Below are 25,295 nucleotides of genomic sequence, written 5' to 3' on the forward strand. Positions count from 1 at the left end.
AAAGAATTCTTTCAGCATGCATAAAACATCTAAAATAAGAGTGTGGAGTTGTAGTATAATTGAAAATTCTTATTTCCATAAAGACACAAAGTAATGGTCTGTGAATGTGAGGCTGCTTATAATTTCCACCATTAGTGAGCATTAGACCAACAGTCTACCTAACATTTTTACTTATTAGTCTTACTTAAACATTTTATTAAATCAATTTTAGACTTGGAACATTGCCCCTTGTTAAAAATGTAAAATGATTTTCAATTAATCCCTTAAAATGTTGTTAATTCCAAGCTGGCAAGAAAAATAAATAGGTGTCACATCAGCGTGGTCTTTATGTGACCCCAAATGCCACTCTGAACTCATTAGAATGTTCCACTAAGGATCTATGTGTTTTGGGGTCACCATCTATTTACCAAGCTTTAAAGTTTTGTATACATATTAATTCAAGGATTCATCACTCAGAGCTTACTGGAAGGAAATCATATGTGGGCATTCGCTAAAAGGACTAGCTTAAGACTGTTTATTATAGCAAAACCTAATCTGTGGATCTTGGGGATGGAACTCAGGCCTCTGGTTTAGCTACCACCGCCTTTACCCGATGAGCCGCTACACTGGCCTGCTTGCGGAAACTTTTAAGTGTGACGAATTTATCTTACGATGATGGAGTATTTTATATTTTATAACTACAGGTAATTTTACTACAAACTGCTTCAAATTATCACATGTTTGAGCAGATAAACCAGCTCACAAAGGGCTTGAGCGATTTGTACAGACCACAAGGTTCATTTACGGCATAGCCAGGAGCAAATCGGTAGGTCACCCGTGACCCAGGCCTCCTGAAACTTATTCAGCTTATTTCATTTTCTATGGACCCGCTCATGCTGCTAGGAAAATATATTTAATTAAGCAAAGTTTTTAAAAAGTTATATTGTCTTAGGCCAATAGCAAACGTTTTAGGAGGGGGGCGGGCAAAGATATGAGAAAAATCAATTTCTCTTCAAGTCGTTTCCTGCATCTTTGTTTGCTTTGTAGACAGCTATCTGGGAAGAGGTAGGGGACCCTGCTGTAACACTCTGTGTCACTAAAGTGAATGCTGATCATGTGGCTGCCCAGCACTGATCTCCTTAAGGTGGAACAGAATACAGTAAGTTAAACTCTATTGATGAAGATGTTAGGAGATCTCCTTCTCAGCCACGTATGAAAATGGCTTTGACTTTCTTTTCAATAATCTCATGCACGTGCTCGTCTCCTTCTAGCTGTCTGAGGGTATTGGCTTCCTACATTTTCACCCCCTGTGTAGCCGGGTCTCAGAAAACCACTGGGGTCGCCACAGTGAGTCTCAGGTCAGAGGGGCAACAACATGCCTTTGTGTCAACAAGACAAAACAATAAATGCTAAGGAATTAGATTTTCTTTTCACTTTTTAAACCAGTGACTTATTTCTTTGTTATGGCTGGAAATGGGAACAGAAGCCATTGCACTTGCTAGGCAAGTGCCCCACTGTGAAAAGCATCCCTAAGGCCCTGTGGACTGCTTTAAAGACCTGAACTTTGTTCTTAGTTTCGCAAGTCTGAATCAGAATACTGAAGAAGAACTTAGAAAAAGTTCCCAGCCACTACATGGCTTGAAACCCAGTGTCTAATTCCAAATCCAACAATTTGATAATGTGGCCACTTTCTTCTGAAGTAGCATGATCTCGATATTTGAAATCTAACAATTAGGGGTTTCTATAGTGGGCTCTCATATTTTGTAAAAATATGATGTACTTATAAGTCTAGGACTCTAGTTTAACATGATATAATTATATTTCTAGTTAACACAGTTAATATTTTTTTACTGCAGATGTAAGAATCCCCTATTAATTAAAATAGAAAAACCATGCATTCCAAGACCACAACTTGTTTCAAGTCCCACCTTGCCAAAATAACTATCTTGAATACTTCATCTCTTTCTGGTTTTAAAAATATGTGACTTTCCACCACAAATTTATAATCAAATTTTAATTGTATTTTTATATCTCATATTTTTTTTTGTGTGTGTGTCTTTAAGGGGAAAATGTTTTCTAGTTCAAAGGAAACGAATATAGTTCCAGTTTTTCCCTGTTTATTCATTATATTCTTCTCTCAAAATAAGCTCATGCATGCAACTAAGTTCACAGATAAAAAAAAGCCTGTCTCTTCATATTTAAAAATAAAAGCCCCATATATTTTTCAAGATTTTATTTACTTGTACATGTGTATGTATGTGTTAGCATATGCTCATGTGCATGCAAGTGCACGGATGTATGTGCGTGGTTGGGCGGAGGCCAGAGGAGGACATCAGGTCCCCTGGAGCATGACTGACAGGTTTGCAAGATCCCGGATTTGTTACGTGAGTGCTGGGGTTTGAACTCCAGTCCTCATGATTTGCTGTCTCTTCAGCCCTTCCTTTAAATGTTCAGTGTGTGACATGTATGTGCTCATGCCCATGCCTGTGGGGGCCAGAGGCTGACACTGAATGACTTCTTCCATTGCACTCTATGTTATTTTTTGACACACCACGCCCCCCTGAACTAGATATCACTGACTCGCACGCTAAGAAAAAAATGTGGGTGAGTTTCTTATAATTATGTGTATAGTAAATATGACAATTATTCCGTGGGAATGAGAGGACTCTCCAAATTAAAGGAGAGAAGATAAAATAAGGTAGAAGCAGGCCATAGTAGGTCAGCTAGCACCAAGCAAGAAGAGACAGTAACTTCGTTTTACAGAGAACATCTTATTTCTTATTTCATATTTTTATTCCATGAAATCAACAGTATTATTTAATGTAGACACGAAAGTTTGTCAATTTTTTTTCAGAATCAGGAAATAGATTGACAGTAACCACCAGTATTCATCCTTAAGTTATTTAAAAAATAAATTGTTTCAATACATATTCAAATATTTTTGACTAGTATCATTTATGGGGATAATAGCATATTTAATATTAAGTTAATTCAAAAGTAACTGAGTACTCTTTGATGAAGAATTTGTGTGTGTGTATTGACTTCATGTTTAGTTCTAGTGGAATACAAAAATAAATTTGTAATTAGCCTTTTTCTCCCCACTATCACTTGTACACATTGAATTTTTATGAAGCCAATGAGATTCAAATTAGAAAACAAAAACAGGGATAGATGGTGTTTTTGCATTTTGGTTGGGAGTCAATAATAGGATTAGAAACAGCTATTCCCATGTGGCTCATTGCCAGTAAGATATGGGAAAGGGCTTTGGTGTTCGGCTAAGTGAGTTGGACCTTTTGTGTTTATTTAAGTGAGAAAATTTGGGCTCTGAATGATGATGTAATTCTCTCCAAGATGACATTGCCAACAGTGGCAGAGCTTGGATGAGATGCCATCTCCTTTGGCATGTATCTTACCAATCCATCATGCTATTACTTGTCCTTTAAAGATGAATAGCCATTACCTGTTCAAAACACAGGCATGGATATCAGGCAGGAAGTGTGTCAGTGATACAGATAAAGAGAAAAGGCTAGGGAGCAATTTATAATGTAAATTTAGAATCAGCCTCACAGACAACAACACTTGAGTTGCTTATGTGTATTTAGAGAGATGTTCACAAGAAGATTTCAAGGTATTTTAGAGAACATAAAATAATATAAGTGAGATTTGCTTTTTTTTTTTCCATCAAGCAGATCATGCAATTTAAATAGGGTATTATTTCAGGAAAATGCAAAATGACAGTACTTGAGTTAATTATGTAGAAAGACAGTACGTCATATTCACCTATAGCTCCGGGAGCTTTGGAAGTGTGTTTAACATAGTTCTGTAAGCCTCCTGTGTGCCTAAAGGAGGAAAGTATTCTCCATTGGGCTGAAACTGGAAAAGCACATAAACAATTGCATCTAAATCTTGTGAGAGGAATAACTGTCCTTCTTTCTACATGCAACCCTTTCCTGCTATTGTAGCTATGTTGTGGTGGGTGAGTGTATGATTATGGCCAAATTAGAGTTTTAACATCTGGAGGTATCCATGCATAAATGGATGTATGTATATTTGAACATATGATAAACATAAATCTTTTATGATGTTGCAAAATAAGGCCACAATCTGAAGACCCCCCCAAACTCTACAACTTTGCCCCACTTTAATTTTAAATCACATATCCTATATATGTATCAGGGTATCAGGGATGTTTTGATTTGTCTTCTGATTTTATGTTTAAACAGCCTATATCTGGGAGTTATATAATGCTTATTAAAATACAGATACAAGGCACAGTTTAAACTAAATAAACTTTACTAGCTATTAACATTTGCACAATGAATAAACGGGTGAACAGAAAGAAGACAAAGGTCTGTGGCACATCAGCGATCACCATTCCATTTTGAATAGTCCCCGGGAAGCTGGCACGACAAAGCACAAATTTTCCTTTTGTGTTTCAAATAACAGTTCAATTTATGTTCTACTTTGACTCACAAATAAGTATTTCTCTATATTTATATGGCCAACAACATCCTCGTCTCCAGGGCTCTTTATCAGTGTTTCTGTTTACAGCAAGATCTCTCAGGATGCTGGTTAGCCAAATTGAACACGTGTTACAACAAGGCATTTTGACTATTATTTGTATTTTAAAAAGTTAAGTTCTGAGAAGAACGCTTTCTGTTCAAACTATTCTCAATTAGGAGGTAGGTCAGCACAATCATGCTGTATTATAGAAACAAGGAGGCACACTGAGAGGTTAAGGGAGTCCCATAGGAAGCCCAGACAGACAGAGGTTTTGAATTTATAAATCAAAAACATTTCCACTTTATTGGACTTATAAATAAAAATAATCAGGGCATCTTCTTTCCTGACTGAAAGCTCAGCGGGTTGACCCATGCTTTGTCTTCATTGGTAGAAATGACATTCCACCTTTCAATTTAACTTTAATGCCCCATCATACAAAAGTGTGGACTCAAATTTATTTTGGTGGATTAATATAACCTATTGGACAGGAGGTCTATAATTTTCTTAACATAGCAAGTGCTTAAGATCAGCCACAAGTGGCACATTTAAAAATTCATTAGGGATCTTTGACATGTTCTCCTCTTAGTGAGGTTCCAGAGAGCGCAGACGGCAATTCGTCACACAGGTGCTGCTGATTTTCTTTTCTGATTGAGGAAATCAGCACAGACCATGGGAAAAACAAACAAACAAACAAACAAAAAAACAGTCTCTCAATCTACAGAGACAAATGGGGTCATTAGATGCTGCTGAAAGCATCTTCCACAGCCTCCTACACGCTACATACATCCCTTGGTCAGTTTTAAACTTCCTAGGTGTCTGGTTGAGAGAAGCTTCAGTCCTAGAAGAATAACATGTTCTTTAGTTAAACTAATGCTTCAACAATGGTCCCTGGGATGGACAGCCTCATGGGCCACACCCCTGAGCCTCTTAGAGGTAAAAAGTCTTTGCTTAAGATCTGCTGAACCGAAAACTATGGTGGCAAACAGGTCTCCAGACAATTCTCGTCAAAGCAAACTCACATTTTTTTTAAAATTTATTTCACAATTTATTTGGATGTATTTGGAGAAAAGCTTTTCTTGAAAATGGAACGGAAACATACAAATTAAGTTATCGTTGTACATTTATATTTAAGTTAGAATTGTTTGGTTATATCTAGGACACTGTAACTCTTATCTTTCATGTGTCTATTTTGAATTTACTGAGAATTCACCAACACTGCCTGATTAGGATGTTAAGTGTCACTTCATTCTTTTTAAAGGATGGGGGGGGTCATTAAGAATAGGGGCTGGGCTGAGTGTGGTTTAAAATCTTTGCCTATGTACAAACCTACTATTTTGGTATTAGTGTCCATCCTTTATGCCTTATGATTTCAGGAATATTTCATTCAATTGCACGGTACCTTCACTTATCACAAAATAGTACAGAAAATCATAAACCATCTTGAGAGATGATGAAATTATCAAACTGTCAATCTAGATAGACAATATACAATTTTTTAAATCTCCTTTGAATGGATCTTTTCATATTCATCAGACCAACTCCAGAACTCCATGGGAGTATAAATATATATAATCTTATATTTTATATTTAACACCTTATTTATTGAATTTTGTTCAATTTTCATGTTAGTTCAACAATGTCAAAAATGAATGGCACTCAAACGGAAGCTTAGAAACAAACAAAAAGTGAAATTCTCTATTCTAGAATAGCTAGAGAATGCCTCCAAGATTTACTCAACAACCTCCCAATCAAAACTCACCGTGCAGCTGCCTTGCATATTATACTAACCATCATAAAGGAATCAACAGGAAACTGTTTCTAGTTATTTTAGCTGTAATGCATGCTGTGCTCTGAATTAATCAATAAGTAAAGCTCAAGTATGTTATTAACATATGCCTTAGAGTGAAAATAATCTCTCTTTGATAAAGTTTTTCTTTTTTTAACTTAAATACACTGTGAGGATAACAGGAGTTCCACGTGGCTGCTGTAGAACAGTGTTGTATGCTTGCCAAGCTATGACACTGTAAGTCCATCCTGAACACCACTGGGGGAAAAAAAAGTTTTTACTAGTGGGAGCACTACTAAACTCTCTATGAAGTGCCAACCATGTATAATGACGAGTAAATACCTATCGCTAGCAACTTTGAACAATCTTTGTCTTCTTCAAATGTTCCTTCTCAGCTCTAACATAGTGAGTTTTTAATGAAGCCTTCCCAAGGGTAAATCATAGGCCATGCCTACGGATCCCAAAGAACGAAGGCTGAAAGGGTGTAGCTGCAAGCCTGTAGCAGTGCTGAGAACAGGACGAGAGCCCGGCCCGTCTAGTTTTTCTTGTTCTCCTCCACTGTCCACTAATCACTGATTCACCCTGAGAGGTCCCAGTTTTGGTATGAGGTTTGCTGCGTCTTCGTTTTTTTGGCTTACCACAGTGTGGCGCTATTCAGGAGGTGAGAGTAGACTCCCACCAGCAGAGAATGCGGTTTTTGGCAGGACGCGGTGGAGATGGGTGGTGGTATCAAAACAAAGGAGAGAGCTGTATAACTGCTCTGTATAACTGGCGAGTCAGACTCCAGTCAATGACTGATAAGCGTCGTTTGGGGACTGGAATGGTTCCCTAAGTTAGAACAGATGTACTAACAGCCCATCTGGCTGGATTTTGGAAGGAAGGGCAGATTGTGTAGTCTATGGATAGAATTCTTCATGATACACATGGCAGAGGCGACTTTATCAAAAGAGGCTATCTGTAGAAATCTAACACAAGTCTATGTCATAGAGCCTTGACTGTTCATGTCCAAAGAAGAAACATTTCAAAAATTCGTGAGTATTTATATCCTAAGTGTGAAAGATATGTTCTCAATCCTGGCCAAGATAGCAATGTTTGGCAAACTAGACAGGAGTTCAACTCATTTGGCCTAATTTTGCCTTGTAAGGTGAGCACTGCCAAACCATTGAGGAAAATGACCCTCCAACCTTCTTTTGCATCTGGTATGCCCAGGAGCCAGAGAGAGGAACATTTTTCTTGTGAAAACCCCACTCTTATGAGGCAACAGTTTTATTGTGTTGTTTCTTGTCCTCGCTTTTCTTTTGTTAAAATTATATATTGAAGAAATGCAGAGCAATTGCAAGAAACATTCAGCCTTCTAAAAATCCATAGAGGCTGCAGTGCTGTGACATATGGAGGGACTCCTTATAGCACTATGTATACATATAAAGAACCAACTTGTAATGGGTATTTCATGGAGTGCCTCAATCTATCTAAAAACCAACGGAGAGACTAGCTACTGTTTTCATCTTTCAGATAGGCAGACTGAAGTTCTGAAAACAAACATTTGATTGTGCTTGTTAAATTCATGAGTGATTACATGGTGATGATAATATTTCTAATTCTCTAAAATCAGTATAATTGATAAACTATTTTATGTCATTTATAATCCTCCAATAAGTTTTCCTGTGAATAGAGAGAGAACTGAATGAAAATTTTACTATCATTAAAAATTTCTGATCACCTCCCCCTGTGGGGTGCAGCCTTGACAGGCCACAGAGGAAGACAAAGCAACCAGTCCTGATAAGACCTGATAGGCTAGGGTCAGAGGGAAGGGAAGGAGAACAGCCCCTATCAGTGGACTAGGAGAGGGGCTAGGAGGAGAAAAGGGATGTAGGGTGATTGGGAGGAGACGAGGGAGGAGACCACAGCTAGGATACAAAGTTAATAAATTGTAATAAAGGATAATCATAATAAAAATTATGAATTAAGATTGTTCATTCTGTACTTATTGTCCATTTCTTTCTTCAAGTATAATCGGTATTTTCTGTAATACTAACACATAATTTATTCTAGACTCAAGTCATGCTAACTGGAAGCTATTGGATGGTATCAAGATATCTCAAATGAGTTGAAACTTTATTCTCCACATTAAATAATTTTCAAGTAGCAGGATGCTTTTCTATTCAAGCTTAAGTCCCTTGGGTCTGTGGTCCTGTCTTGACTGTTTAATTCTCCTTAGTGCTTAAGCAGGGTCTTTTTCCATCATTTTTCCTTTATATCAGAAACTGGTAGGGGATTTTAAACATGGATATGAATTAAATGAGAGTATTGGGGAAGGGGCTTATGGGAAGGGTCAGTTTTCTTTAAGTAGGTTTTCAAGGGTCATTTGAGCAAAACCCTAATTCTGTAGTTTTTGTTGGTATATATCAAGAATGCTAATTAGTTTAACAGGATTTAAGGCGCATGTCGTTCAACTTTGAAGTCGGTGAGCCTTCAGTGAAACAACTTCAAGGGTGTAGGTGAACTAGGAAAACAGAGACCAGCAGAAGAGATGCCACTCTTCTGGGTGGTTGGGGGGTAATGCCTCTGGCCAAGATGATAGCAACCGACTGCTTTTTACCTTTGGTACAACTGAAATTAAAAGTCTTTTGTGGGTGGAGTCTTTCAGAGGTCCTCTGTGGAAGGCTCCTGTCCTGTTTCTTGTCTTCTCCTACTTCTGATGTCTACTCTGTTTGCCCCATCTCTTCTAGGGTCCTCCTTGCTGTCTAGCTTCTTTAGGGCTAAAGATTTTAGAATGTTTATCCTAAACATAACTATATGGCTAATATCCACTTATAAGTGAGTATATATCATGTGTGTCTTTCTGCTCCTGTGTTACCTCACTCAGGATGACCTTTTCTAGTACCCACCATTTGCCTTCAAATTTCATGATTTCCCTGTTTTTAATTGTTGAATAGTATTCCATTGTGATACTGAGAATCATAGTCAAACTTTGGACAGAGTGCTGGAATCCTTATGGAAAAAAGGGAGATAAGAAGACCTGGAGGGGACAGGAACTCCACAAGGAGAACAACAAAGGAACAGAGAGTGAGTGGATCTGTAGGGGAGGGGAGGTGGGGAAGAATTGGGAGAGGAAACTCTAATTAGGATATATTGTATGAGAAAAAAGTGCATTTTTAATAAAAGAGAAAATGGGATAAAGAAAAGAAAGTCTTTTGTGCTAAGTCTCAAGACTGTGAAATAAATGATAGTGTGCTGTGTGCTCTGATACCCAGTGCAAAGCTTATCTTTGCTAATACACATTTTTCCTCTTTTGATTTTATTGTAACTCAATGTATCTTTCTCTTTCTTTCTTTCTTTCTTTCTTTCTTTCTTTCTTTCTTTCTTTCTTTCTTTTGTTTTTTGTTTCTTGTTTTTTTTTTTTTTTTTTTTTTTTTGAGACAGGGTTTCTCTGTGTAGGCCTGGATGTCCCGGAACTCACTTTGTAGACCAGGCTGGCCTCAAACTCACAAAGACCCACCTGCCTCTGCCTCCCAGATGCTGCCTGACTGTAGTTCTTTCTTTCTTCTTCTTTTTTTTTTCTTTTTACATTGACTTAAAGCAAACTTGAAGGCAAAGTTATTGTCTACTAGCAATGTACTTAAACATGCATTAAAAATCTCTTTAAAGCATTTAAAGCAATTTATTTTGTATTCAAAATTTTAAAGATAAACTCAACTGTGAAGTGATCTCTAAAGAAAAGATGTGCTTCTCTATTATACTGAAGTTGTCTAAAAGAATCGGAATAATAAGCATTAAGATTTTTCTATAAGTCAATTTAAATCAGCATCACCTTTCTTGTTGATCACTGACCAGGAAAGATCCAATAGACACTTCTTTGATATTGGCATTAAAGGTTCATTTTTCATTAAGAAAAATGAGAAGTACTTTAGCATTAAAACTCACTGTTGCCTTATAAATACTGAAAGAGTTCAGATGTGTTTTCAGTTTATAACTTGTAGCACATGATTGCCATGCAAATTCACCCCAATGGGCTGCACAACAGATACAAATTGGATTATAAGCTCCAGAGCAACTAAATCAAATTATAGCTTTGTGAATGAAATACTAAACTGAAAACTGAATACTTTTTTTTAGATCAAAGAGCATGAGAATTAAAATTAAGTGTTTGGAGCTAGAGGGGGACAATTTGTCCCTACATTTGTTATTTTATTTTCACTTTTTCCTATTAAAGATCTATTTACCCTTATAACACTTAATAATAATTGCTGGAGGATTTCTGCCTTTAATATATTGGGAAAATTAAAATGAAATGATACATGGAATATATAAGAAATAAAAACAAATAGAACAAATGGAAGCCAGAAAATTTACAACAAAACTTAAGACCAAATGTTAATTATAATGATAAACACACTTGGAAAACATGCTACTTTTAATAGAGAGTAACTTCTCATTTTATTAGAACTACAGAATGCTGCTTATGTTGATAAGGACGTAAAAATGATTCAAGAATGAGTAAAGTAAGAAAAATTATCTGACAACAAACAAAAAGAAGAAAAGTTTTTTTAAATTGAAATTAGATGGTATCTCTACTTCTGAACTAAGGTTGGTTGTTACCATAAAAAACAATAAAATAAAATAAACTTCTGGATAAATAAGCACTTAGGGTATATTTATTACATTAATTTATGCGTTTCCCCCCCCCCATGGTAGCTCAGTATCCAAGTGGGTTCCCTAGTAAGGGGGACAAGGACTATTTCTGACATAAACTCAATGGCTGGCTCTTTGACCCCCGCCCCCCAAGAGGGAGGAGCAGCCTTGCTAGGCCACAGAGAAGGACAATGCAGCCAGTCCTGAGGATACCTGAAAAGCTAGGGTCAGATGGAAGGGGAGGAGGACCTCCCTTATCAGTGGACTTGGAAGGGGGCAGGGAGGAGATGAGGGAGGGAGGGTAGGAGGGTGGGATTGGGAAGGGAAGAGGGAGGGACTATGGCTGTTAATGACCTGTGATTAAAATAATAATAATAAAAGAAACAACCCTAAAAAAATTTATGTGTCCCATTCGTTGTGAGGGGAGTTGACATTTTTAAACTTTTTTCTCCATTGTGAATTGATTTACAATTTCTCTCTGTGTGTGTCTATTTTTTTCTTAATTTTGGTCATTTCTGGAAAGCATTTAAGAATACCTTATGTAGTGGTGTGGGCAATAGTTTGTCCTATACATATAACTTACACATTGCCTATGCATTTTTTTTTTTTTTTTTTTTTTTTTTGATGAAAGTGTTTTAGTTTTAAGACAAAGTTTGAGTGTTCGCAGTCAACCATGCCAGTTTGCTGTATGAATGTTTTTCTGTTCTTTTTCTTCTCTTGGGATGGCCTAAGCTCACCCTGCCTCACCGTGCTCTAAGTCTGCTCTATGAGGCCTTTCTTTGGATGCTGGGGCGGGATTCGAGCCTTGGCAGCAGTGGAGCCTAACTGACCGTTTCTTTCGAGAGTCAGGCTTGGCTAGGGGAGCTTGTGACAAATCTTCCCACAGCCGTCCTCCAACTGCTAAGCAGCAGAGATATTTATGTCACAGCGCGTCTCCACACCTGCGGTTGGGGATTTCACGCTGCTCAGGGCTCATTTCATGCGGAGCGAGAGGAAGAGGGCCGCTGCAGCTTTCCCAGGCTGAATATGAGCTCATGTTTTCTGTCCCACACTTCCCAGACGACAAGAAGGCAGAGAACACGCGGCAGAGCAAGGCCGCCTGCACGTTTGTTTGTTTTTTTTATGATGCCGCAGTAGGCACAGCTGGATATGCTGTGTGTTAAGTTGGTAGAATGGAAAAACAAAACACGCAGGGAATTGTTGGTATACTTTGTAACCCGGAGACCCCGTGCATAGGCCGTTCCTGTTGATATATATATATTATCAGGACTCAAGAGATCCTATGTGGTTCTTTAGTAAAACATGACCTTCATGTATGTGGTTCCTACGTTTTGGGAGAATTTCCAGCTCCCCGCTCACTGGGGAGGACTGGTTTTGTCAAATTAAGATTTAGGTGGTAAAGATTTAAATGGTGTTTATTAAAAGAATTGAAACTAGACAATGTCAAACCAGATGCAGAAGATCCAACAGAGTAAATTTGGTAAGTCAATAAATTTAATAGAAATTAAATGTGGTATAGCCTAGTGCTGTGATTATATTTATTAAGAAATTCAGGTCAGAGACCATCCGCCTGCTGAACTTGGATGGTGTTTGCCAGTGAAATGACGGATGCCCCATTGTTGGGGCAGCTGATGCTTACGCTGGCAAGGAGCTTGAGAACATGTTTTAAAAAGACCCTCTGTTGGCAAAAGGGGGAGAGATGACCTCATGGAACTTCTGAGTCTAGAATTTCTTTGCTTTTATCACCAATTATTTTGGCTGGATTTTCTGACACAGCGTTTTTAACTTAAAAAAAAATCTAAACAAAAATAACAGTCTACTTCCTGAAGTTACACTGGAGTTTTGCTCAGTTCTGAGACTGACCTTGTATTACCTCTCAGTCTGTGTCTGACAAGGTTGAGGGTTGGAGTGGAAACACAAAATCTTTCTCACTACACTCTGTGGGTTTCTTTCGGAAACCCCATAACACAGTTTTTATTTTTATTTTTTTCCTCATCCACTAAAGCACAGAAAATGGAAACACACCCTACCAAAATACACGTCTGGTTCATTTCCCTTCATATCAAGTATGATGCTGTGACGTAGAACATCTTTTTCTTTTCTGATTTGAAAAGTAACTCACTTTTCAAATGAGTCTCATGGTTATTAATACTGTGCCCTCTTCCCAATAGGGAAATAGAATAAGAGAGAGGGGAGGGTATTGGGTTTCTTGAGCATCCTTAGTTTGTAAACTGCTTAAAATATCCAGTTTCAGAAGAAGGCCCTAGTTGACATAAGTTCTACTTACTCTTAGGCTAAGAGGAAGGTTATTATTATTTTTTTTTATAGAAATTGTCCTAGGAAAACAATTTTAGGGTGAGATTATGGTCAGGGAAAAAATCAAAATGAGAACTAAGAGTCTGATCTCAGAATCCACCCAGCCCACCTGGCTGCAGAAGCCAAGGATAGTTGGCTTCTACATCACATGCCAAAATGTAAGGTGAGATTTTTTTTTCCTCAGTGTACAATATTTGATTGTTATTTATACTTTGCTACTATAAGATGCTATTTTTTCTTTCGCAAATAAATTAGCAGACAAAGCTGTCAACATAATCAACGTTGATAGAACACTTTTAGAACTCTGTTAGAGACAAGCATTTCCACTAGGATTGAACACGCGCATGCTCACGCAGACATCCCTGCACGCAGCCACACACGCACAGGAAAGATGGCGACGTGTAGACGCGGCATGCTCAAATAGCTGCAGTGTCCTGTAACTTTAGTCTGAATTGTCTGAGTGACTGGTGGATCTGGTCCCGTGTCGACTGTCTAGCTATGACTGTATTTCAGAGGCAGGGAGATGCCAGTGGCACCGGTGAACACCAATTCTGCAGCCCTAATGTTGGCCCTGCAAGTTTCCAACTTTATTAAAAATTCTCTCACATTTAGAGAGTCCTTTTCAATTTTTATCTGCTTTCTCTTATATCTGAGCAAGAAAAAAAAAATAATAGAAACACATAGTATAAATCCTCGAAGCCAAGAAGGTATACGTGGACCTCAAATTAACGTAGAAACCCCAAAGATGATAGATGAATTCCAAATTATTTGATCCTAAAAAAATATTTTCAGGAATAGAGGGAATACCCTGAGCATATATTTAAACACTTGAGATATAAAGCAATTCCATCCTGAGACTTTCAGCCAAGCATAGGAGTGTACTTCTCAGAACATGAAAGACACTGAGTGTTAAGATTGTGCCACCTGCTGGACAGCTGTCAGCTCCTTAGAAACACATTCGTGGTGTGGGGATGTCCATCATACCCACAAGGCTTCAGCTGAAATGAACTTTGAACTATGCAGTCAAAACTCTCTGGACAAAATTGCTAACAAGTTATGCCCTTGCTAATAAGTTATGTCCCTTTTACTATTGAAGGCCCTTGTATGTGTGTGTGTGTGTGTGTGTGTGTGTGTGTGTGTGTGTGTGTGTGTATGTGCGCGCGCGTGCGCGCGCGCTAGTGGGAATCACACATTCAGAATCAATACTTAAATGTTCAAACACCAAGAACACAATTGCCTGCATGAGGTTTTTCTGTGTTGGCTGCTTTCGATTGATTCCACGGCCACAAAAGCAGGCTTCTTTAGGGGCGCTGTGGCTAACACAAGGTGGATTTTGTCAAAAGGTTGTAGGGATATCTTAGCTACTGTCACCTGACCTTTTGGGAAAACACACCTCTTAGAATCATCATGGGCAGGGGGATTTTTTATATCTCCTAGATGGAAATATAAAGTTATACACTTTGTATGCCCACAGATAACACAAATGAGAAAAAATTTCAAATGTCAGTGGGAAAGTAAATATTTATTACTACTAATAAAAAGGCCACCAAATTTAATACCAAAAAAAAAATAATTGCACATAGACCTGACTTCTGCCAGACCTAGTTAAGGTAAGTGTCTGGCCAGTGTTAATTTGCCTCCCAAAGTGTTAATTCCGTCTACATGGTGACTGTTGCCTAACTTAGAAAATGGCCGTGAAATTAAATAAGATAAGAAGACAACCTTCTCGAGTCCTCAAACCTAGCAGGTAGTCAGTAGAGGTTATGATTGGCACAGAAACTCCACTGGTGTGCACATACACATGCTTTAAAGTTAACCAAGGGTGAGAGACACCTTTGTGAGCTCATCTGCTATATTTCAGTCTTCCTCCCTGGCTTAGAGCACAGTTTGTTTTACAGAACTTATACGAATGGAAATCTCCTATGTGTTATTTCTCTGGTACAAGAAAAGTGGAATTTCTTTTGCTCAGTTGGGCCTAATAGGCCATGTTCAGTTAGTAAATGTCTGACAACTCCTGGGTAGAACCACTGGATAACATGAACAAAACATTTGTTTCTTCAGAAAGGAGGAGACAAAAAAGTGCTTTCTATCTACCTAATGAAGCCGAGAACCTTGACTTTTTTTTCCCCTCCTTTTAACATACACAGAATTATTTTAGAAGGAGAAAGTTTTAAAAAAATGTCCTTTCACAAAACTAAGAGGTTGAAATTGGTATCTTCCTTCTTATCAAATTTCATTCACAGTGGATCCTATCATTGACAAGATGGTCATTGCTATCCTGTGGAAAAGAGTGTAGGTTGGTTTCTGATGGGCCATGGGTGTGAGCCATAGGGTAGATTTTGTGAGAAAGTTGTTCAATAAGGGAAGGGCCTGAAGGTTCAGAGGAGGAAATGGATGCAATGAAATGGATTCTTGAGCAGGTGGAGGTTTGATTAAGACAGCCAGCAAGATCTCCTTGAACTTGAACATTTTATGGTGCTAGGTTTACAAATCCAGGGTGTAGAAAGAAAAAAAAAATTACTCTTGTGGACATTTATTTTCCCTAAACTTTGGAAGAAGATTAATGTAATGGTAAAGAAATATGGAGTGAGATTTCCCTCAGGGTTAGCATATTCCCCTCTCAACAAAACATACATCATATAAGATGGTGCAAGGAGACACACTTGTGATCTAAGACCAAGTGGGGATGACAGCTGTGCAGGCAGAGCCTACCACTCCACACTAACGTGGCCACGGCCAATCTTCTAAGGTGGAACTTATTCTCACTGTGCCTAGATATGGTATCAGCGTCCTACTCAAAACAGAGCTGTAGCACAGAAAGTTACAAGAAAATGAGCTGACCACTTCTGCTTTTGTTATATTAGCTTGTTCAAAAATATGGACCTTAATGTCAACTTTGAAACTTGCCAGGGGTCAAACGATAAACCTTTGCATTGTGATTTATTTTCTGCGTATTGTGGATTTTTCGCGAGGGTCTCATGAATTCCCATGAGTGTTTGCTTCAATGTTTCATGTTGGTTTTGGTATATGAGAAGATGTACATTGTAATAAGCCATCATGAAAGTCGGTGTGTACAAATTACATTCTTATTAGAAATATGCTTTTTATTTGAAACTCCGTCTACTCAACAATCCATTTATCCTGAACTCACACTTCTTAAAAACTGGCAGAAGTTCACAACACTTTCTAGGAGACCTGTTCATGTTGGATTTTGCAATTTAGAAGCACCCTAGATTTACAAGTCTTTCTAATAGAAGGAGAATCTAGATGGGAAGAGGGCAAATGAGGTGGAACTTAAAAGGCACAAGTGACTTGTGATTGATGGTGACTCTCTTATGTCACAGTCCACTTTTAGTTGACAACACAGAATCTTAAACCCAAGGAAGTGATGTGGGGATAGCAGGGTCCTAAGGACATGAAATGCATCAGTAGCTGGTTGGCGAGAAATTTTAAGACCAGCAATATTGTCCCACGTTTAAGGCTAGCACTATTCCAAATGGAAGTTCCCTCTTCAGGAATAAGACAAGTGCAAAATTATAAAAACACATGTGTGTGCAGGCCATTTGTACATGGTACATACTGTTAGGAATGTTTGACCATTTGCTCTGCACCTGTCATCTAACTCAGAGACTTCTTGCAGTGACACAATAATCTGGAGAGTCAGTCCCACTGAATGAGAGGGAAACTGAGGCGCAAGAGGTTAAACTGCTTTGCACTAGGCTGTGTTGTCAGTAAAAAGGGTGGAATGTGACCTTAGAATCTCTGACATCAGAGTTCCTATAATTAATTACTACTCCAAGCAGCCGGGTGATGCTGGCTGTGGCGGTGTGTGTGGGGAGGAGGCCTCAGGGTTCCATCTCCCTATGACTTGAGGGGTGATAGGATTTCTCTGTGGGCAGATGAAGCAGAACCATCGTGCCTTTGTCAGAAGTCTACATGGGGATGGGAAATCCCGCAGAGAAATGGTAGGTGGTCAGATGGGGATCATCATGTTCTTTGCAGCAAACCAGAGCAGGCCAAGTTAGCTCAGGCCTCTGGGAGAATGTAGGGGAAGCCAGTGGAAGGCTAACTCATCATCCTTAACCTGACCATGAGGAGAAATGGACAGGGCTCACACTCCTGGCATCACTTTGAGTAGTGGGGACGGAATCGGGCTGGTACCACAGAATAAACTTTTTACATGTGGAAAAGTCACTTACGGAATTCAAAGCAACAGTTTGAATGATGCCTGCCTCTACGTTGTCTGCAATCCCTTTTAAACAATTGTCAAAGGGAAAATATTGAATGTCAAATTTTGTAAACTGTTTATTGATGTAGGTAAGTTAACAATATCCAGGCAGCATTGATTAAGCACAGCGCCGTGCTTATCAAGTTTATTAAGACAGGCAGAAACAGCACACTAAAATGTATTCGAAAAATCATATCTTTAAAAATGGGTCTGACATGAACTCAGTGGCCTGCTCTTTGATCACCTCCCCTTGAGGGGGGTGTAGCCTTACCAGGCCACAGAGGAAGACAATGCAGCCAGTCCTGATGAGAACTGATAGACTAGGAGCAGATGGAAGGGGAGGAGGTCCTTCCCTATCAGTGGACTTGGGGAGGGGCATGGGAGGAGATGAGGGAGGGAAGGTGAGATCAGGAGGGGACTAGGGATGGGGCTACAGCTGGACTACAAAGTGAATAAACTGTAATTAATAAAACAATAAATAAATTTAAGAAAATGGGTCTTCGAAAATGAGAATTTGATGTCAAGAGAACCTGTTTTGGGCTGCCTGGTACATAGGTGCGTTCTATCATACTTTTGCTCAACTTTAACTGTAATTAAAATTGCCCATTTCCACTATGGTCATTTTCAAGCATGTGGAAAGGATAAAATTTACCTTTAATGGAGAGGAAACCTACAGAGAGGAGGGATGGGCATGGCACAGAAGGCTTTCTGAATCCACTAGTTTGCTGTAAGTTAACTACACGTGGGTGTTTGAATTTGATTCCCTAGGGCAAGACTGCTTTCAAATAGCAAAGGATGCATGGATGATAAAAATGGGAAAGGGAGTTTACTCTCAGAGCTTTGCTGTCAGTATGCAAGTGGACCTGGAGCTTCAGGGTGCGGATGTCACAGCTGAGAGACAGGAAAGATGTTCTTTGCCTCCTGAGCCCCAGTCTCATGGTCATCACTTTCTAACCAAATTTCATTTTAAAAATATTTTACTAAATGCTTTTTAATTCTTTCAACAAAAAAATTTTTAAAAATCCACATTTTAAATGTAAGTTAAAGAGAACCTTTACTTTGTGCTTCCGAATCTTAATAGAGTGAGCAGACCGACACCAGTTCTTAAATAAAACTCGGAAGTAAAACCAATTAACAACCTGAACCTTTCTTGTACTTTCTGTGTATACAATGTGTAATACTGTAAATAGGATCAATTTATCCACTTAGATATAGTCTCCTGAGATTTTTTTTCCCCAGTATGTGATGGACCTCTTTCCTGGCCAGTGCATGTAAACCCGTTTCCTCCTTTTTGAAGGATTTTCTAGTGCTGCTCAGTGTCTGCTACCAGACACTTAAAAGTCCTCTCTTTGTGTATAGGTGGCATCAAAAGACGGGGACAAAAATTTACAATTTAGTTAAGTAGACAATGAGCTTTAGGAACTTCCTTTCTGCATCGGCACCACTGGCATTGTCGCCTCAGCTTCATGGCATGTTGGCCCTTCATAAAACAATACCCTCACTTTCAAACATTTTATCTTAATTAGTATTTATTTCCATAGTGAGTCCATCACTTCGCTTCCTGCCCATCCGAAGCTTTCCTGTACTCGGGGATTTGTGGCCATGTTTCTTTCACCACCATACCACACTGCCTAAAACACTGGCTAACTCGAATAAACAAACTGAAGTCTTAGATTATTTTAGATCTGGACTGTTCTGCCATCGCTTCAAACGTTTTAATTGTTAATCTGATCTCAAAGAGAATAAACCAAGCAAAAGGCACAGGAACTGGTGTAACTACGGCTCTACCACTAATGCTAGTAAGAGATGAAGAAATTCTCTCCTTTCATGTAAGTTTTCCATCATCGTCATCAGTTTCAGAGGCAGTTATTTTCTTACACACTGGCTTGGAAGTGCTTATTTGCTTTCGTTCTTTAAAAGGACATCATTTATGCTGCCATTTCTTTTAGATAGAAAATATAATTGTTCCTTGAAATTTTCATCTTCATGATCTAGGTGAATGCCCATTTAAAGTAAACAGCTTAATTTTCCTCCCAAAACTCAGGAAAGATGCAGACTGTGAGAATTTTGTTTTGTGTTTCTTATTGTACCTCATAGTCTTTTAAATATGGCTTTTAATTTTATTGATCAACAGTTGAGTATAAGGAAAACAACAATTTCTCCTTAATTCACCTGTTTTACCTGATGTGAATTTATAAATATTGAAAATAAATAATGGACATCCTCGAAGGAAATGGGATACTAAAGCCTGGCTTATGGCAAAGCAATCCACTCTGGGCAGGCTTTTCTTAGGAGCAACCATGTTGTATCCGTGTTTTGCTGACCTTCTCATTGTGCAGAAATACTGGGCCTGGAGAAGCCAGGGAGCAGTGGGCATAGTAACCAGCCTGAACCCTCTGAAACGATTGGAAGGCAAGGACAAACGGAGGTCAAAAAACACCTGGGGGTTATTTGTGACTGCCACAGCTTGACCAAGAGTGTTTCTGAAGCATTGGCAATGTACCAGCTACTAAAACTGTGATTATCAGCTCACCCTAGCCCACATCAGACATTCTGGGAATGGGGCCTGTGTCCTGAGATGTGACACACTCTTAGGAGATTCTCTTCCAGACTGGACTTAAGTTTTAGAAACTTTGCTTTCGTGCAATGAAGACAGGAGTAGGTTAAGATTATTTGGGATGACAAAACAACACATGTGTATTAAAAATCTTGCCTCCATGTCATAAGAATAAAAAAAATAGCATTTAGGAAAAAAAAAAACCTTGCCAAGACTGGTAACTAATTGTAACTTTAAAAATTGGTGAAAGTTAGGCAAGTTTCCATAGAATCTTTCACGAAGACTCCAAAATGAATAATGTCCTAGGGTCAACTTTCTTAATTGAGTACTGATGAGACAAACTTCTCTATTCCAACCCCATCTGCTGAGGCAGAAGCCAGCTCCTCCCTGTTTCCTTCCTGCAAAGGTGGGTCAATTATGTTGTTTATAGATTCTCTATCAGGAAATGTCTTCTACATTTTTTGGGGGGGTATATACTAAGGTTTTCACCCTTTTATGGTTCAGTAAACAAGATTTATGTTAAAAATCAAGACTATTATCTGATCCAGATGATTTCCACTACCTGCAACAGACCTGTAGTTACACAGACAGCTGCCATAAAGGCTCTTCTACTTCACTTTTAGTGGTGATGGGGAGGTGCTGGCAAAGCACTCAGGCACTTGAAAAAGCATTTTCTCACTCTACTCACTACTTTTAATGGAAAAAAGTTAATCTGTGGAGAAATATTTTTATCTTTTAGCATAAATATTTTAAAGCCATTTTCATAAATTAGTATAACAACTGATAATTTCAGACTCATCTCCCATTGGCTTGCTCACACTTCATGCTGGTGACTTTCTTTTGTATAATGTTGAGTCTTTGGAGACTCAGTCTTGCTCTTATCCCTATTTGGTGGTTGACATATCATGTGGCAATTTCTCTGCTGCAGTTTTGCACCTCAAACCACACGAAGATATGAAACATAATTAATAAGTGTACATTCAAGATACTAATTCTCACAAAACAGAGTGTATTCCATATAAACTTGTCTCTGAGCATATTAGAAGCTGCTATTTAAGTTCCTCAAGTCTTATGAACTCGGGACAAGAGAAAAACAAGGCTCGTGGAAGAAAGGAAAAGGAATTAGTTTCCTTCCTCATCTATTTCTTCTGAGGACTGAACTATATGGCATACTTCTGCTTTCTCTTTTTTTAATGTATTAGAATGTTTATTGTAACAAATGTTTAATGTAACAAATTAATGTTACATAATAACTGTTACAGATCATATGTTACAGACCGTATGTAAGAAATAACGCTACAATAAATACTCTAAAAATATAACAGTAGCAACAATAAAATCATTAAAATATGTTGATACTTTATTGTTCAACAATAAAATACTGTACAGCTGCTAAACAGACCAAGTTAGGTATGTATATGCTTAATTGGAGCAATACCCATGATTATTCCTAAGTGAAAGGCAAGTTGAAATTAGAAATTTATTTCAGTTAGAAATTTATGTTGCATACATAGTGCCTACAAGCATTGAACAACAACAAAAATGCTGAATGTAGATGACAGAGATATTTCAATTTACACTTTACATAATTCTAAAGTTTTCTAAGATCATCCTGTGTGAGGTATCCCAGAAGCAGAAAGACACCCATGGTATATACTACCTTTAAGGTGGCTATTAGACATATAATATAGGATAGATATGCTAAAATCTGTACACCTAAAGAAGCTAAGCAAGAAGGAGGACTCAGGGTAAGATGCTCAATCCTCATTCAGAAAGGCAAATGGGATAGACCTCAGATGAGGGAGAAAACAGGGAACAGGACAGGAGCCTACTAAAAGGGCCTCTGAAAGACTGTACCCAGCAGGGTATCAAAGCAGATGCTGAGACTCATAGCCAAACTTTGGGCAGAGTGCAGGGGATCTTATGAAAGAAGGGGGAGATAGAAAGACGTGGAGGGAACAGGAGCTCTACAAGGAGAGCAACAGAACCAAAAAATCTGGGCCCAGGGGTCTTTTCTGAAACTGATACTGCTTTCTCTTTAAAAGGACAGAAACCTTTTATTCTTTAGCATTAGGGTGAAAACAAAATGTTTGATTATGGAATCAGCGTATGCAACTTTTTTCTAATATTCTATTAACAATCAGAGTTAGGCTGTACCCTAGACATGTCAGGTCACTGGCCAGGTAACCCAACCACAAACCCAAGAGTCATAAGCAAATGCGCAGGATGTGCATTTTAGGAAAAGGTATCTGGCGTTGTGCACTGGTCATCCCAGGAGCCTTCTCCTACAGATAGCAACCACTGGTTCACATTCAAAGTGTATTTCCTCATTAAACCTATGCCCTTCCGTTACAACCTTCTTCATGCATGACAGTTCTTACTTGTCGCATCATCTCATGGTCTTCTACGATTCCCATGAGCGTGTTTTAAAAAAAAATCTCTAACCCACCACAATAGAAGATACAGACAGACAGACAAACAAAAACAATGAGATATGGGTGGGGAATGCCAATCAAATTCACTCTTGCATCCTTTCTAGCATGCTTGGCGTTTTCTCTGTCTCATGCAAAATCTGTGAAAGTTTTTCACTGTGGAAAAACTCTTCCCTACAGAAATCTGTGTGTAAGAAAGGTCAAGAGCTACTGACAAGTAATGCAGGCTCCTGCAGTCTAAAGATGGCGTCCTGGCTGCTGGAGCAGCATGGCTTTCTACAATGGTTAGTGCCTGTCAGAGGAGAGCGTGGGGCCACGGCATGGCTGCGGTTACAGTGTGCAGCAGGAGTGCCGGTGTTTGGTAGATGGAGGGGCCTAGTCTATGAAAGCATAGTCGGCATGATGGCAACACTATTCTTCAGGTATGTTCTGCCTCTCTTAGACGTCGCTAAAAACTAGAAAGTGACACTCCCTTTAAGCCTAAAGCTTAAGTCTTGGGAAAAACCTGTGAAATGCATTTTTGATAAAATATTTTTATTATTATAATATATTATTATTATAAAATATTTTCATTGTTATCTTCTTTGGCTCCCTCTCTGCCACTGAGGCCAGAATCTTAGAGTTTATGAGTTCATGCCATTTTCTCCCCTTGCCCCAAGTATGAGGCAGATGGCATAGGACTGACAAATTTTTAATGAATATATTTAAACGTAATTATCAGCCATTCTGGCCATCATCACATTAAAAAGGGATATTATTGTTCTACAAAAGGAAGGCTATGTTCCCAGAACCAAGTGCAGTGCTTTGCAGGGAAAGGCCCTAGTAGTCAGGGAAGCCCTTGACGCTGTGTTTGAGTTTCTCACTTTGCTATCAGACAGCGAAACTCTGCCATGGGTGTGTAGACCACATCCGAGAACATCTCTTTTCAATCAGAAGCCACACGGGACCCTGAAAAGCCACAGACTCTGCACTGAGCAGACCTGTTCAAACATGTAAGCTCATGCACGACAGTGGTTCAGCTCATAGTGTGGCGTTCTAATCTAGGTTCAAATCTGCCCCTGCTTCCGGCTGTTCAACCTTCCTCTCTAAGCTTCCCCACCTGCTGAAGTTATTGGGGAATAATAAAAACACCCGTGACTACTGTGTGAATTAAAGAACTGTCATAAAACCCTTCTATCACTCACTTCAACATGATTGCACCGGCATATTACTAATGATTAGAGTTAGCATCTTAGTTATAACTTCTTATTAACTCCTTTGACTCCTCTGATTTTTCACCCCTTATAACTGTGAACTGGAGGGAAAGAGATCTCACTTTCAGGCTATTGTAGAATCTAAATGACACAACGTATGTACTGTTTGGCAAAAAACACCTCTGGAACCAAGAAATCGTATACATTGTCTGTTCTGCAACATAGCTATGAAATAGTGTGAGGGGAAAGAGAAATAAAACTAATTAATAGGTTAATGTACGAAATAAACCCCAGCCTCTCCCCCACCAACGTTTGCAGGTCCAGGTGCCTGTCCAGTGCCCCATCCCCGCCTCGTGGTGCCTTTGTCTTCCACACCCACTGTCTACCTATCACCACTGTGGCTAAGTGTGAAGCCACACCCTTTCCCATATTAAAGATTATGCTTTGCAAACTACAAGTTTCCGGACGGTGATGGAGTAAGAGAGAGAGGTGACTTCTGCACTACTGGGATCTTCACTGCTTAATGATGCCCTAATAATTTCCTAATTCCCGAGGAGTTTGAATAATTTGACGTAAAGCAAGTAAGCTGTGCCTCAACGGTTTTTCTTTTACTATTCTAAAACACTCGAGACAAAGCTTTAAATTAAGCGGCTCTTACCACAGGACGTAAGAAATGTGTAAGACAAGTGAGTGGAAGAGCTGGAGTTTATGCAAACATAGGTAGAGTAGATGAACGGAACAGACATAGTAAAGGAGACGCATTCGCAGAGGACTGAGTGTGCCTGGAGGACACAGAGTTTCCAAGTGGATGGCCCCCACTCCTGTCGCCCCTCACCCCTGTTTTGCCCAAGTACACAGAGTGCCAAGGGAGTCATCAGATAGGGAAATGAGACTGTTCAGGGAACATGGAAAAGAGCTGTCGTACTCCAAAATAGAACTTGGAAAGTTTATCATCTCTGAGTGAATAGGAAAATTGGCTATTTTTAGACAAATTAAAATTCAATGTATTTTCATTTGCCATTTTGGGCCCATACATTTATTTTCCCCTCTACATCATTAAAACCACAGATACCATGGGTTTCTGACTAGTTTTCATGGAAATAAGCAAAACATAGTTTTGAGATTGTTTTTGAGTTCCTGTTAGGAGCTGTGTTTAATGTTTTTGTTGGAAATTAGTTATTTGAAATAATAAATCAACTTGTTTGCATTTGATCTTGCTTTTTATGAATGAAATTGTCATCTTGGAAAAGTACAATTTCCCCTTCTGGTAAACCACAGTGCACAGTGGAATACTATAGGCCTGGGTGTAAGCACAATAGCTTCAGGGAAAATTATTTAGAAAAAGGAAAACTTTTATTATGTCTTTACAGTTTTTAAGACGGAAACCTATGGATCTGCTGTTTAAAAGACACATTAAATGTAAAAGTGAAAGACATTTTACACTAAAATAAAATTTAAAAAACCTTTGGCTGTCACAACTTAATAATAAGTACATTTTTTTCTTTTCTTTTCTTTTCTTTTTTTCTGATTTACTTACACTCTGGATTTCCGTGGACTCATTTTCAAATCCGGTGTGTAGCAGCTGTGCTCTGTCCGTTTCTTCCCGTGTGGAAGGTGCTCTACACTTACCTTAGGTGGGTCCTACAAATATCAAATGTATCATTAAAAT

The 25,295-nt window shown here is 38.7% G+C and overlaps 1 protein-coding gene across 2 annotated transcripts in view; it reads right to left on the reverse strand.

Moving 5' to 3' along the window:
- Positions 1-25,295, reverse strand: part of Calcr (calcitonin receptor) — a 78,417-nt gene that overhangs the window by 42,853 nt on the left and 10,269 nt on the right. For both annotated transcript variants that reach the window (XM_060373860.1, XM_021660217.2), the window contains exon 3: positions 25,164-25,267. In XM_060373860.1, the coding sequence (XP_060229843.1) occupies positions 25,164-25,186 (23 nt within the window). In that variant the 5' untranslated portion in view covers positions 25,187-25,267. The remainder of the gene's footprint in view (positions 1-25,163; positions 25,268-25,295) is intronic.

The sequence above is a fragment of the Meriones unguiculatus genome, chromosome 21 (genome assembly GCF_030254825.1).
Source record: "Meriones unguiculatus strain TT.TT164.6M chromosome 21, Bangor_MerUng_6.1, whole genome shotgun sequence".
Classification (NCBI taxonomy): domain Eukaryota; kingdom Metazoa; phylum Chordata; class Mammalia; order Rodentia; family Muridae; genus Meriones; species Meriones unguiculatus.